General features: G+C 56.4%; 5 protein-coding genes across 5 annotated transcripts; 2 read left to right on the top strand and 3 right to left on the bottom strand.

Moving 5' to 3' along the window:
* Positions 1–5: 5 nt before the first annotated feature.
* On the bottom strand, positions 6–1,308 carry N656DRAFT_773292 (uncharacterized protein). Its single transcript, XM_064814032.1, has 2 exons — positions 891–1,308; positions 6–817 (listed from the first exon to the last, which is right to left on the bottom strand). The coding sequence occupies exons 1-2, from the start codon at positions 1,179–1,181 to the stop codon at positions 209–211; spliced, it is 900 nt and encodes a 299-aa protein (XP_064674793.1). The 5' UTR covers positions 1,182–1,308; the 3' UTR covers positions 6–208.
* Positions 1,309–1,755: 447 nt separating this feature from the next.
* Positions 1,756–3,024, top strand: N656DRAFT_764485 (uncharacterized protein; the record flags this gene model as incomplete). The annotated part of the gene is made up of 3 exons (XM_064813335.1): positions 1,756–1,903; positions 1,962–2,250; positions 2,307–3,024. 3 exons carry the CDS (start codon positions 1,756–1,758, stop codon positions 3,022–3,024), a joined length of 1,155 nt encoding a protein of 384 aa, XP_064674792.1.
* Positions 3,025–3,332: 308 nt separating this feature from the next.
* Positions 3,333–4,366, bottom strand: N656DRAFT_700106 (translation machinery-associated protein 22; the record flags this gene model as incomplete). Its single annotated transcript, XM_064810841.1, has 5 exons — positions 3,333–3,527; positions 3,681–3,898; positions 3,999–4,086; positions 4,160–4,179; positions 4,321–4,366. The coding sequence occupies 5 exons, from the start codon at positions 4,364–4,366 to the stop codon at positions 3,333–3,335; spliced, it is 567 nt and encodes a 188-aa protein (XP_064674791.1).
* A 1,797-nt stretch (positions 4,367–6,163) lies between these two features.
* On the top strand, positions 6,164–9,202 carry N656DRAFT_698582 (uncharacterized protein; the record flags this gene model as incomplete). The annotated part of the gene is made up of 1 exon (XM_064810722.1): positions 6,164–9,202. The coding sequence occupies one exon, from the start codon at positions 6,164–6,166 to the stop codon at positions 9,200–9,202; it is 3,039 nt and encodes a 1,012-aa protein (XP_064674790.1).
* Positions 9,203–10,212: 1,010 nt separating this feature from the next.
* On the bottom strand, positions 10,213–13,062 carry N656DRAFT_698655 (uncharacterized protein; the record flags this gene model as incomplete). The annotated part of the gene is made up of 1 exon (XM_064810727.1): positions 10,213–13,062. The coding sequence occupies one exon, from the start codon at positions 13,060–13,062 to the stop codon at positions 10,213–10,215; it is 2,850 nt and encodes a 949-aa protein (XP_064674789.1).
* Positions 13,063–13,592: the final 530 nt, after the last annotated feature.

Raw genomic sequence — 13,592 nt, 5'->3', positions numbered from 1 at the left:
AAAGCCTCGCGGCAGGGTATTATTGGGTTGGAGGAAATGTGTCTAGCAGGAGTTACAGGCGTTCCCGCATGGAAGTCGTGGAATCCAAGGAAGGAAATGCTTGCGTTAATGCCAAATCTATTTCTACAAAGGCACATAGAGCGCCAAAAACCCTCCCACGAGCTGTGCTCCTGCTTAACCCTACCCGGCTGTGTAGGCCATCATCTCACTATGAAGTGTCCATCTTGTCAGCATCGTCCGACTTGCCTCCTTTGTCGTCGTCGTTCTTGCTGCCGCTGGGCTGCCCATCCTTATCCAGCAGCGGCGCCAACTCGCCTTCCTCCTTGACGCTTTCTAGGCTGGCTTTCTTGGCCGCCTCGGCTTCCTCACGCGCACGCTTCTCCTGCCGCGCCTTCTCCTCCTCCATACTCATGCGCAGAGCCAAGGCAAGCTCCGGGTCCTGAGACGGGTCGACACCGAAGGGGAAATCCTCGGCCGCGGCGCCGCCGGCATCACCACCCGCGCCACCGGCAGCGGCTCCCTCGCCAAGCATAATCGGTGTCGAAATAAGCTGGTCGCTCAGAAGCTTTGAGCTTGGTGGAATGACAACCAAGTGGGAGCCATCGGTGTTCCCCTTCACCTCGCGGTTGAATGCCTCCAACTTTGCCTGGTTCTCCTCGTCCAAATCGCCGAACAACACGAAGTCGACGCTGGTATTATACTTCTTCATCTTTTTCGCCAGCACAACCAGTTCACGCTCGCCTTCTTCGATGGGAGAGCAGACAAAGACGATGATGCGCGCCCTCTGCGACTTGTTCTGCCGGTGCTTGAGTGCGAGCTGTGTGGCAAGCGCTGGGGGTCAGCCCTATACATTCTGCAAGCGATACACATCTCGTCCTGCATCAACTCACGCTTGCTACTTGGATGCCAGTGGCCAAGTGAGCCGAGCCACGGATCTTTTTCTTTGTCCGATGCAAACCCTCGAGGATTTTGCCTTGGTCGTTTGTGAGCGTCACCAACACTTCCGGGCCCTTGCCACCCATGCTCATCAGCCCGACCGACGACTCGGGGTTGCCTTGGGTCACATTCTGGAAGATAATGTTGACTGCGTCGCTCTGCGCTTCGAAGCGGGTTGGTGCGTAGTCGCCGTTTCTGCTGCTCTCGCTGTTGTCCACCACGATCATGACCGCCTCGAGGACCATCTTGAGAGCCTTGTCGTCGGGAAACAGAGAGTGTTCGTATGGGCTGCCAAAGCGGTGATATTAATAGTATTTCGATGTAAGTAATCGCCTTGTTGCACCTTAAACCTAGCGACCAAATGGACTGCGTTCGGGGCCTGGAGTTTGAAACTTGAAGCTTGGATGTCAAAGTAACAGAGCTCCTGTCGCTGCGTAAGGCGGTTCAGCCTGGAGCTGGGCACGAATAGTACGTACTGGTCACACACAGTGTGGAGTAATTACATATTTACGGAGTACTTTTACTAAGTACCTTAGGGGAATTGGTGGGACCCGCTTTAATTACATTGCCCCCGCTGTCGGTTTGTTTACTTTGTCAAACGCGGACCACTCACGTCACAGGCGTAACTGTTTTCCACAATTCTCATCTCTCCCTGCTTTGCAATTCCGCCCTAAGTTCAAGCTCTCCCCCCGATCCGACTTCGTTGTTATATTTGCAAGCAACGAAACACTCGATCCTGAACTTGCAACTGCCCACTAAGATTCGTGCCATATTACGCTTCCCGTCTGCGACAAGGCGCGCAAGCCGGAGCAACCCATCATGTACACGGAGGAGCGGACGGCGATCGACATGGCGAGCCAAAAAGTACCAACAAAGGGAGGTGATCAAGACAGCCCGATCAGGAGGAAAAAAATGGGGATCACGCTTGCCCAGAAGCAAGCATTGATTGACAATCTACAACTCGAGCGTAAGTTTGCGCGCAAGAAAGAGGGAGACAGGGGGACGTGATGCTGACGGTTTTGCAGTCACCGAGCGCGCTCGGAAACTCCGAGCAAACTACAACATTCATGCGCAAAGCCTCCGTACGCGGATAGAGATACGCGTCAATCGGATTCCTGTATCATTGCGCAAGCTCAAGATGGGCGACCTTTTGCAGAAATACTCGACAGAACAGCAGCAAAAACCAAACGCAGCTACAAGCACCGCGAAGGGACCGCCCGTTCCTGCAAAGGATTCAGTGTCCTCACGATCGGCGATGCAGCGAACCCCGGCAGCTGCATTGCAGTCTTCCACACGGCCGGCCAAGAGACTGAGGTTTGTTCGCGCTGCTTCTTCCTGGACGGATTTTAAACCACTAACACATTCCGCAGCCACGAAATTTCTGGTGGAGACAAGGAAAACGACCTTGAAAATATGGAAAACCCCAAGAAGAAGGCACGCGGCAACCCAGCCAGCGATATTACCCGGTATCCAGGTCACGTACTCTCACCAACCACCTCCAACTCGCGAGTACTGCCTCGCGACCGGACTGTCGCGACCCCAGGCAGGTCCGGGATCGCGCGCCCAGCCATGACCCCCGGCAGGACCGCCGCCGTGGCGACCAACATCCTCAACAACATGGTCGAGAAGGCGCGCTCGACACGCGCGGCCGCGACAGGGCGCAAGACGACCGCCTTAACGACGACGACCACCACGAGCATCTCAACAACCAACGGCGCCGGGACGGCCGCGGCGGTAGCAGCAAGGCGGAAGAGGGGCGCCACGGTCACGGCGGCTGTCCAACCCGCAGCACCACCGTCAAGACCTGCGACACGGACTGCGCGGCGAGTTAGTGGCACCAGCGAGTCCAGTGAGGGCAGCACCTCGACGGTGGTGAGGAAACGGCCGGCAACGGCGCCCCCCGGGGCACAGCCCAAACCTTTTGCGCCGCCTCCTCCGACAAGCAAAAGAACGATGGGGGCCACGATTAGGAAGGGAGTTGGTGCGGCAAACACGACGAGGAAGCCACCCGCGTCCAGGTCCCTGGCGGCATCAGTACCTCCCTCTGGAACGGGAGGTACCGGGAGGGTGTTGAGGAAGCGGGCTTGATGCCCTCGGCCGGGTATGTGATTTTGAACGGCGTTCTGGGAAGGCAGATGGTCTTAGTAGGGCTTTGTGAGGTATAAAATCGGTCGCATGGTCTGGCGTTTGTGGGTTTGAAGAGTTGGGACATGGCTGTAGGCTCTGCAGGGCAAAATCCATGGGGGCATGGGATTGAAGCGAGGCATAAGGGATGGAACAAGAATTGAAAAGTGATTGCCTTCTTTTCTGTAGCCCAATGGATAACATGGCGGCCATCTTCCGGTTCTGCTTCAGCTCCGCTTCCCATGATGTGCCACTTTTTCACAAACCCTGTCTTAGCCCGGACCAGCCTTTTTCTTTTTGTCCTCAACAAGCTCGATATTGTCCTCGGGGATATCCTTGTACTTCTCCAGCAGAAACTCTTCGATCTCGCCGCTCACATCGCCCTGTACCACGATCTCTTCGCCGCCGCTCGGCGTCTTGGTCACGGACGAACCGGTTGCGAATTTCTTGCCAAAGTCTTTGGCGACCTGTACAGTCATTGCGAAGCCGAGAGCCCCACTGATGTCAACACAACATATTTCTCGAACAGACTAGGTATTGAACAACGAGGACCGGACACAGTGGGTTGAGGGCGGAGTGAGAGGGGGAAAGAAAACGGAAAAAGAAAAGCAAGGACGGACCTTTTTGAGATCGAGGCCAAACGCCTCGAGCCCGGACACAGCGGTGACAAACTTGCGCTTGTTGCGCTCGATCCGCTTGATGGTAACGACGCTCTTTGCCAGCTTGTCGGCATGCTTTTGCTCGGCGGCTTCCGCCTTGGCCGCCTTCTTGGCCGCGTCCTTGGCCGCGCGCTCCTGGGCCGCCACCGACAAAGAGGCTGTCGCTGCTTCGAGCGCTTCTGCACAGTGGGGGAAATGGGAGGGAGGGTTGGTTAGCCGGTCTGCCTGTAAAAGTAGGAGCTGGGAGGTGAGCGACGGGGGGAGAAGGCAGAAACGCACCAGGTGACCATATCCTTTGATAGAGCTCTGGGTGGTGTTTTTCTAGCCATTCCTGACACTTCTTGACTGTGCCGCCGTATTCGCAGTACTGTTAGGGCCGGGACGGACCGGCTCTTGCGTTAGTGAGTCGTGCGGAGCGGATAGTGGGTTCTGGTCCGTACCTCGGGCGGAAGGGTGCACACTGGTAAACACGGTAATGTCAGTCGGGGGTTCTGGCTTGCGGTCTTGATTGTTTGAAACCAGAGGCCGGTGCGGTCATGTCACGCGAGCGGGTGGGCAACCGAAGACTGAGAGGGGCCGTGTTTTGTGTTCTGTCTCTTACCGCCGCAGTAGACTACCTCACGACCGACTGGCGCTGAATCTGCCATGCCGGGCCAGGGATACGTATGCGTATGGAGGAGCAGTATACGCTGCTGTTTGATATGCAGGATTATTGCAGGAGTCCTTCAGTCCCAAGCTGGCTGTTTTGGTCTTTCCAGATGCATTGCTCGAGCTCAAGGTGTTGCCCCTCATTGGAATTGGCAGCGGGGTTCCTTCATGGCGGGGCGAGAGCATGTGTCCGGTGGGGGCCACTCACTACGTAATGACCAAGGCTCAAGCCGTTGGGCGCTCCTGCTCTGGGGATTTTGGATGGGCGGCAAGTGGGCGGTTCTCGTGCTGATGCGCAAAATCCATCAAACACTCAACGCCCATAACCGTGATAGTGTCGCGACGCGGCGACAGAATCTTGCGACGTCAAGCATCAGCCGGCTTTCGGTTGAATTCGTCACCATGCCAATCTTATACCAACGCTTCCTTCTGACTGCAGCCGGCGTCTTACGATATGCCAGCAACCTGATTTAATGCAGTTTCCTGGCACGACTTCACAAGGGCACAGTTCACAGCAGCCTGGTATCTGCTGGAAAGGCGTGATGGCCTCACAGCCACGCAGGTGATCAGCCGATAAACCCAGAGACCCCAAGTAGCTTACCGCCCACTCCCCGTCCCACGCCCATCACAATCTGGCTCAAAGACAGTGGTGGTACAACATCCAGGAGCGCGACAGTCTGCAGCTAACGTTGATTAATTATGGGCCTCCTGGATTGGACGAAATAGGAAACCAGGACGGGTGACATCTGCCCAATGGGAGCGGACGCGAAGACAAACCGACGAACCATCGAATAATTGAATGGACGAGCAACCGGCCGGCCAGATGTGTCTGGCTGCATCCGTGGATCGGACGGGCCCACAAGCCGAAGTCTACCGGTAGGTATTCCGCATGAGAAACCCGACAGTTCTGACGGCCCGCATCCTCGCGGCCTAAGTGAATTTCTTGCAGAATTCCTTCACTGAGTCGATGTCACGACTTCTTCCCACAACTTGGCATGCTTGGCCTCCACTACGTACCCAGACGTGTAGATGCCTGTGGGGAATGACGAAAACGGGGTGTGGTTGCTCATCTGCTTCGACGGCGAGCTAGGCCCAATCAATGGGAGACAGGCGCCGTGTAAGCGCCCGCTCGACAACCTCTCATTGCCCACAATCCTTCTCATTGGCCGCAGTTTCGTTCGCTCTCTGCAACTCTGTCGCCCTGTCAAGTCTCCATTGGCGCGCGCCTTACGTCTGCAGAGCATTTATCGATCCGGTTTTGGGCTTCTGGTCGTGGTTGTGTCAACGCTCATTCGCTAGCCCGTGTCGATATTGGCCGTGGTGCTGCTGCCCAACTCATGCTAGTTTCTGGGCTTGTGGTCATCGCAGCACCCGCCCGGAGCCAAGCAACGAGCCGAGGGCAGCACGATGCCACTCCAGCGTCCCATTTGCGCTTCTGAGGATGCCAGTGGTTTATCGAAGGGAGCGGCATCTGGGTGGGAAGCCACCCTTTGACTATCTACTAGCCGCTCAGGTGGATATACCCTGGATTCCTTGATTCTTCAACACTGTTCCTTATATTCTATCGATTCCGGGCACCTGTCTCTGCAGGTGTAGTCTGTTTCCTATCTTTTCATTTCTTACGCACCAAGAATAGTGCTTCGTTGACCGAAGCCGGTCCTGTCGTTCACGCACCCTTCTTTCCTTGTTGCCGTTACATTCTCCGGCGCGGGACGTCTTGTGGCTTACTTACAGTACCTATTTTCATGTTTGTGTGACGCTATTCTCGCAATATTGATATCAGTATCATCAGCATCATGTCAGAACTTGTGGTTCTACCGAGAACCACATTCCGGCCGCCTTCTCCGCAGGGCCGGAGGAGGCCGGCTCGGACCCTTAATCCCATAATGGAAGAGCCTGAGCAGACCAAGGACTTGTCTGCCGAACGGAGGAGGAGAGACAAGGAGTCGACAGACAAGATCGAGCAGTGGCTGTCCCCCTTGAGCGATCACTTCCCCACGCCGAGAGGTATGCACTTTCTCGCTGCCCCGATCTTGCCCGCTACCCCATCGCATCTGCCGAGCGACTGTGAGGCCGATATCGACAACGACGACGCTAGCTCCGAAACGTCGTCGTCAAATCCATCCCTCCACTGGAACAACGGCAGTGGGAATATCGGCAACGGCCGAGAAAGCATAATGACCGATGTGACCGAGTTTGATGACCTCTACGACGTTTCCGATGACGAAATTCGACGAAAGCAGTTTCTCCAAACGAATGGATTGGGCCGCCGGGGAAGCTCAAGGAGTTTCAGACGGAGCGCAAGGGCATCCATGGAGGCGCGGAGGTCTTTGACTCCTCTAGTAATTCCCGGGGAGTCTGCAGCCGCAGCTGCGAAGAAAGTCATCTCGCCGATACCCCCAACACCGCCATCCACAGTTGCCATGTCGCCCGCCATCAAGAATTTGATGGCGCTGCGGCAGACGCAGGAGATTCCGCGCATCTCTGCGCCCCCATCCCTCGATGGAAGCATCAATTCGGAAGAGATGGCGGCAATGTCTGCCCCTCCAACGCCCATGATTGGAGCCGAGGACAGCCCTGACGAAGAGTGGTCGGGGGTCCGCCTACAGCCGGGTGCCCTTGAAACCCTCCAGGCTCTGTCTGGCAGTGAATCTGAATATGATGAGGAGCCGCCACAGGTCATAGAGGTACCACAGGAGATGACTGAAATGCGTCAGCAGCTTCCTCGCCTGATGACTGGAGCCGGCCCGGCCCGCGCGCCTTCTCAACGACAATCACTCTCGGAGCTGAGCAAGCTTGAGATTCCGTCTCCTGGCGGCTTTTTCTCCGAGCTTTCATCTGCGAGCCGGCGCACCTGGCACATGGGCAGTCAGCCCGATGACCATAATCCCCCAACCTCGACTACAGCGGAGAACTTCTACAAAACTCCATGGAGTCGTCCTGCCGAGCGAGTCCCGCCACCCCCACCGCGGCCTCTACATCTTGATGATTTGCCGTCCGCTATAGTCGAGCGCGTCATTGAGTTTCCCGATAATTCGAAGCAGGAAGACCCTCTAACGGCAATCCGGGCTGAGTCGACTCCCATTACAGCGAGAAAGATTCCTGCTACTCCCAAGGTGCTAGAGGGAACAGCTTCCGAGGCCATAGTTGAAGAACCGTCTTCTCCTGTCGATGTTAACGAAATCATTGCCGAGTATGTCTTGAAGCAGGAGGAAAGTGCTGTTTCGCACATGCACCGTACCGAGATGTGGCTGGCAGCGCAGCGAGCCTACTTCCGCGGCCTCCCAGGTTTGTCAGAAGAGAGCGACGACGTGGAAGACCCCGCCCAAGAATCAGAGCCCGAGGACAAGCCTGAGGTCCCACCCAAGGATTCGCCTGTTGATACGGTACAATACGAGCCGAAGAAAAAGACGGTTCGATTCTCTGACGCGGTCCTCGAGGCGAGTATACCCCGCAGCCTGCCCTCGAAGCTGGCTCGCCAGGAGTCCGCTTACTACCGTGCCTTCACCGATGCGGCCGTGAGGACATGTCCCAGTGATGTCTTTGTCCATCGACAGCCGCGCTTTGAGGCCCTCCAAGCTCAGCGCATTTCGCTCAAGGACTTTCACCGCAACCAGCTACTCGGCAAGTTTCAACTCTCAGTAGTACCCCAGTCGGCCAAGAAGCGCATGAGTACCAACGTGGTCCGTGGCGACGACAACATCGTTGACGACCCGGAGAAGCTCCGCGCCGACAAGGAAGCCGAGGCACTCTCGCAGATGAGCATGGCTGCGTGGCACGTCGCCGCCACTAAGCTGCTTAACGGCGGCCGTCTCATCTCAGCCCCTGTGGCCAAAAGGCTTGCCCGCCAGAGCTGCATGGCACCTGGTGCTAACGGCATCAGTCGCGATCGCGCGCGTATCTTGGACCTCTCTGGACAAGGCACGTGCGACTGGGCATGGCATGCCGCTTTTCAATACCCCAACACTAAGATCTACACGGTCACCACCAAGACCATCCGCCAGCTCAGCAACAGCAACATCCGCGGCCCGCCGAACCACCGGCAGGTCGCCGTCGATTTCCTAGGCAGGTTGCCATTTGCCGACGATCAATTTGATCTGATCTCGGCGCGGGAACTGCACGCCGTCCTCAAACTGTTCGGCGAAAACGGCATCGACGAATGGGATGCTTGTCTCAAAGAGTGCATGCGTGTGCTGAAGCCCGGAGGCTACCTCGAGTTTAGCGTCCTCGACGCCGACATCATGAATGCAGGCCCGCTCGGCAACGCCAAGGCTGTTGAGTTTGGCTTTGCCCTGCAGACACTTGGCTATGACCCCAACCCGACCCGTTCTTTCCTTGGGCGCCTAGCCGCCGCCGGGTTTGAGGAAGTCCGTCGCGCGTGGCTGTGTCTCCCGGTCGGTCCCAAGCGGCCGCCGCGCCCCATCGTGTCTCCTGCCAGTTCCAGAGACTCGACCTCGGGCGCGTCGGTCAAGGTCCACCAGCTTGAGGCCATTGTCTCCGGGTCGACCGAGAATGTGGCTGCCATCACTGGCATCGCGGCGGGCTGGAGCTGGGAGAGATGGCTGCTCCGCGCCGAGATGGAGAAGGTTGCTGGCGAGCTCAGACTTGCCGATACTGTCAACCCAGGGGAGGCGATGCGCGAGGCTGGCAAGACAATTGCCGATGTCCACGCTGTCGTGGAGGAGGGCCGGGGTATGGGGTCCATGTTCCGCATGCTAAAGGGGTACGCGAAGAAGCCGAAGCCGGTACCAGTGGTGGACGTGGACGCGGCGGATCTGGACCGGAGCGGGTCCATCAGGATTTTCCTGGATACTGCTTCGCTTAACGGATGTTGACTCGGGGCGGTGGCACGGAATATAATCTGGGAGCAGGGGGATAGACTGAATAAAAGAGAAAAAAGGGATTGGTGTTGACCCCAGTGACAAATTCACTTGGTAGTACCTGTTGAGAAACTATACCTCTTTTTAATCTTTAAAAAACCTGCCATGTTACAATCTTACTGCGAAACGCCCTCCCTCACGTTTTATTGTTACTACAACATGACACCGCTGCACCGTTCACCTGAGACCTCCCTCCGTCCGCCAACCCAACTTCACATTCCCTAAGATCTGACAGGTCAGTATTCCCAAGAGATACCTAAATAGTAGTGCATATCCGCCCTTTGAGCCAAGCGCAAGTGATTGCGTCAGTCTAGCCCGCGCATGAAGCATTACATAGCGTGTGAAACGACAACCCGAGCGAATCAGTCCACCGCCCACGACCCAGTGCCCACTTCCGCGCCGACCTCACCCTCCTGACGATATGCATGCAGGGGTATCAAAACCCCCTTTCCTTTCCAAGTCAAAAGCTGCTGATCTCTCTGGTAAACGTATATGGGTCGCAGAAGTCGAATGGGTAATAAAAGCATGCACAGTGAAGGCCACCACCGGCAAGGGAAGGCCGGAAGACGGAAGAAGTAAGAAAAATAAAAGTGGTTCAAGTAGAAATCCATTACATTAAGTATGGAATATCCAAAAGAAGAAGCCTTCAGGCATCGTACATACAGAGCAGGCATGTGCGCTTGTGAATGAGGTCGCGTTAGATAGGTAGGTATAGAAGTAGGTACATCGGAAGCAACCAATTCATACCCCTTCCAGAGGGCCAAGTCAAGACACACCGAGAGGTAGCGAAAATAGTGGGAAGGGCAGTTGACAGGCAGTTTCGGCGCGGTGAGTGCTCCAAGAACACACTTAACGAACCCGTGAGCGTCACAACTCAGGAGCCTATTCCGAGACCGCGTCCGCCGCGCGTCTGCTCTCGCGATTCGAGGAATGGTCCACTGCCATTGTCGCTTGCCACCAACCGACTAATCCGTGTCCATAACATCCGGCGGTGCGGGTGAGCCGAGCGTGACCTCCGGGCGCATCACTTGGCGTTTCGCTTCGGCGATGGTCGCAGCGTTGGACGGCGGATCGGGCTGAGTTGTTGGTCTGCTTGATTCTGCTGCCTCAATCTCCATCGCTTCTTCATCTGGACGCGGGACAGCAACTTGGATCTCAGCTTTAGATTCAGATTTAAGCCTCTGTTCTGGATCCGGTTTCTGATCTGGTGCCTCCCCATGCTCACGAGGAAGAGGTGAAGGAGAGGATGCTTGTGGTGCCTGCGTATCCGGGGGTAGTTCCTCCCGCTGAGCCTGCATGGACTCCCCTTCTTTGACGGCAACAGGATATGAATTGAATTTTCGCATTTGCTCGTCGCTCGCGCTGCGCTCGCGCTCGTACCGGTCCATGCTGACATCTTGCTGACGGGATGCCTGCGGCAGTACGTTATCGCGAGAGTTCCGCGGCTCAATCTCCGTATCCAGATCCTTGCCCCTTTCTGTACTCGCTGTCGTCGGCGTCCTTGTGGTTGAGTCTTTCCTCGCGCTGGCATTGCCGCTCCCGCTTCCAGCGGTCTTGGGTGTCGACGGAACAATGACGTTCAGAACGCAGTCATCCAGATGCTCGTAGAATTCTTGAGCTGTGGCGAATTGGCTCTGGCAGATGCTGCACTTGGCTCCGGCACCAACCGCTCGTCCAGTTGTGGTCAGGATCATTTTTCGGCTGTTAGGCGGTGTCTGCTCGACGTTGTGAACGGTTGTCAGGTGACGCTTGAAGACGTCCGCCCGGTTGAACGCTTTTTCATAGGGACCCCCAGCCCCCGGGCAGAAGGGGCACACCATGGTGCCCTTGTAATGTGTTAGCGCATGACGATTCTTGTCATATTTGCGTGCAAACCCCTTGATATGGTACTCGCATGTCTCGATAGGACACTTTTCCGGTCGTTCCTCCATATGAGTCAGCATGTGGGCGGCTAGATCCTTGAAGACTCGACCGCATTCAGGGTGAGGACAGCGGTTCCGGACGGATGAGGAGGAGCCCGGTGCATGCTGCGGATCATCGCTCTTAACAGCCGGAATGGGCGCGAGAAAGGCGCTCTGCGTGCTCTGGATGATGATAGGCGGCGGGCCAACCGGGTTGATCCTGTCAAGAGACGGCGCAAGTAATGGCGGGCCGTGTGCTTGCGGAGGTACGGGAGGCGCCGGCGCAAGACGCGGCGTCTCTAAGACAGGGGACCGGCGATGTGGCGGCGAGATAAACTCCTGGACTGACTTGTAGTCCTGTGCTTCGTCATCACCGCTGGACCCGTCATCTTGGTCTTGCACATCGATCGACTGCCTGACTTCGCGCATCCAATCTTTCAGGATGGACATGGGCGGCCAGTCTCCACTGGCCTTGCCGCCGCGATGTGGGTTGAAATGGGCTCTTCTGAGATGCGCAGCGGCATTGTAGTAGGCTCCATAGCGCTTCTGAGTGACGCAGGCTTTGCACTTAGCCAGGGGTATTACCGGCTGAGGTGAGCTGGGAGGTTCTGCTGGCTGTGCGCATACCCATCTCTTGACCAGAGCGGCGTGTTTAGCATCGTTATGTCTCCTCAACTCGTGTTCCCCTCGGAACCCTTCTGGATACTCGTTGCATTTCGTACAATAAACTCTTCGCAGCGGCGGCCGCTGGTATGAGGTTCGTATCCTGGGCGCCGGAATTGGCGACGTTAGCACCCGGGGGCCCTGCCTCACGAACGTAGGGCTGCCTGCCACCGTGTGTCGCCTCGCCGGATTCTCCATAGCCTGCGGTGATGTGAGCATTCGATCTGGCTCTCCCTTGAAGACATATATGTCCCTGTCCGGTTGGCTGTGTACCGGGGGCCCCCAAGTAGCAGCAAGCGGCCGCATGTCCGGAAGAGGCTTCCTTGCTTCTTCCCCAGACTTGGTGATAGGTGGTAGGACCAACGATCCCTTTCTCATTGGGGATCGCTGCTTGACAAATCCATTGTAGAAACCCCCTTCGCTCTCGCCGCTTCCGAGGAGCATGAGAAAATCTTTGGACGTGGAGATACCGCGCTCTGCCCATGACCTCCTGCCCAGGAATACTCCGACTGAGACCAAAAGTTCGCGATCATCGCTGTTCATGTCCACATCACTTGGGCCGTCTAAGAACATGTTTGTGGACGACGCAAACATGCTGACTAAGGCTTTGTATACAGCATGCATGGCTGGTATACCGGGCTGCGGCGATGAATTGAAGCGTGACGCCGCCGCCCTGTCCGCGAGGATAGTCTTGACCATGCTGAAAATGCAGAGTGCAAAGAAGATGGCGAGCCAGTCTTTGGGTTCTAGAGCGCCAGGACGCAGCATCAAACTGTCGAAGGATTGCAGGAACTGCGTCATGCAATTGTAGAGTAAACGGAAGCGCCCATATGAGTCAGCATCGTCAAAGTATGCGTGAGAGGTCGAGTTACTGGGCTCGCCTTGAATTGCTGGATCGGGTTGTTGGAGGTCGTAGAAGAGCGTTTCTCGAAGAAGCAACTTGGCACGGTATAATATAGGGTACATGGCAGCCTCAGCGTCTCGGCTTCCCGAAATTACACCGCTGAGTTTGAGAAGCTGCCAGAAGTTGTAGGCCGTACCCATCATGTTCCAGCTCGCTGCGAGAACGTTGAGAATCGGGGGCGGTCTGTCAACCGCATCCTTGGAGAAGGAAGCTAGAGTTGGATTGGCTGGCGGAAAGCTGGCGAGGTCTTCAGTCCACCAAAACCCATCGTCGAAATCCAGGTGCGCCTTGACCATCCTCGAAATCTCTGGGGGGATTTCAAACGACCTCTCTAGAAAATCGTTCATATTCCGACGTACAGCGAGCGGCGACGTCATAGGGGTTTGTGCGTGTCTTGGAGAGATAGAGGCTAGAAGGCACTCAGCAGATAAACTTTGAAAATCTGTGGAGGCCACAGGCGTACCTGGGAGCATGGTTTCGGTGAAGTTAACGAGGGAGCCTCGGAAGCAACCCAGAGCTTTCCAAAAGTCATTATCAGGGGAGCTTGAGATATCAGGGCAAAGCCCACAGGGGTCACTCGAGTCACACTAGGAATCGTCAGCAAGATGAAGCGCAATCAGTTCACAGTGACTAACCCCTTTCTTCAACACCCTGCACCGCAAACATGGCCCGATGTCTCGGAGCAGGCGGAGTTCCTCGATGGATTCAAGCCGGGACTGTCCCACGCGGCTGCGCTTCAGCGGCGGTAACAGCGGATCGACTTCGGAATCTACCGAACCACGGGGCCCGGTGGGATACTCGGACACGAACGAGTAGCTCCTTAAGGAGTCTCGGTGATCTTTTGCCTGGCTGCCCGTCGCTAGAGGTGCAAGCTGAA

The sequence above is a fragment of the Canariomyces notabilis genome (genome assembly GCF_033297395.1).
Source record: "Canariomyces notabilis strain CBS 508.74 unplaced genomic scaffold N656scaffold_1, whole genome shotgun sequence".
Taxonomy (NCBI): Eukaryota; Fungi; Ascomycota; class Sordariomycetes; order Sordariales; family Chaetomiaceae; genus Canariomyces; species Canariomyces notabilis.
Note: the sequence above shows the minus strand (reverse complement) of the source record. Positions and strands in the feature narration are given on the sequence as shown.

Coding starts and splice junctions, on each gene's coding strand:
- N656DRAFT_773292 (XM_064814032.1), bottom strand. CDS start 1,181: ATGGTCCTCGAGGCGGTCATGATCGTGGTGGACAACAGCGAGAGCAGC. Junction 818..890: donor CTGGCATCCAAGTAGCAAGC/GTGAGTTGATGC, acceptor CTTGCCACACAG/CTCGCACTCAAGCACCGGCA.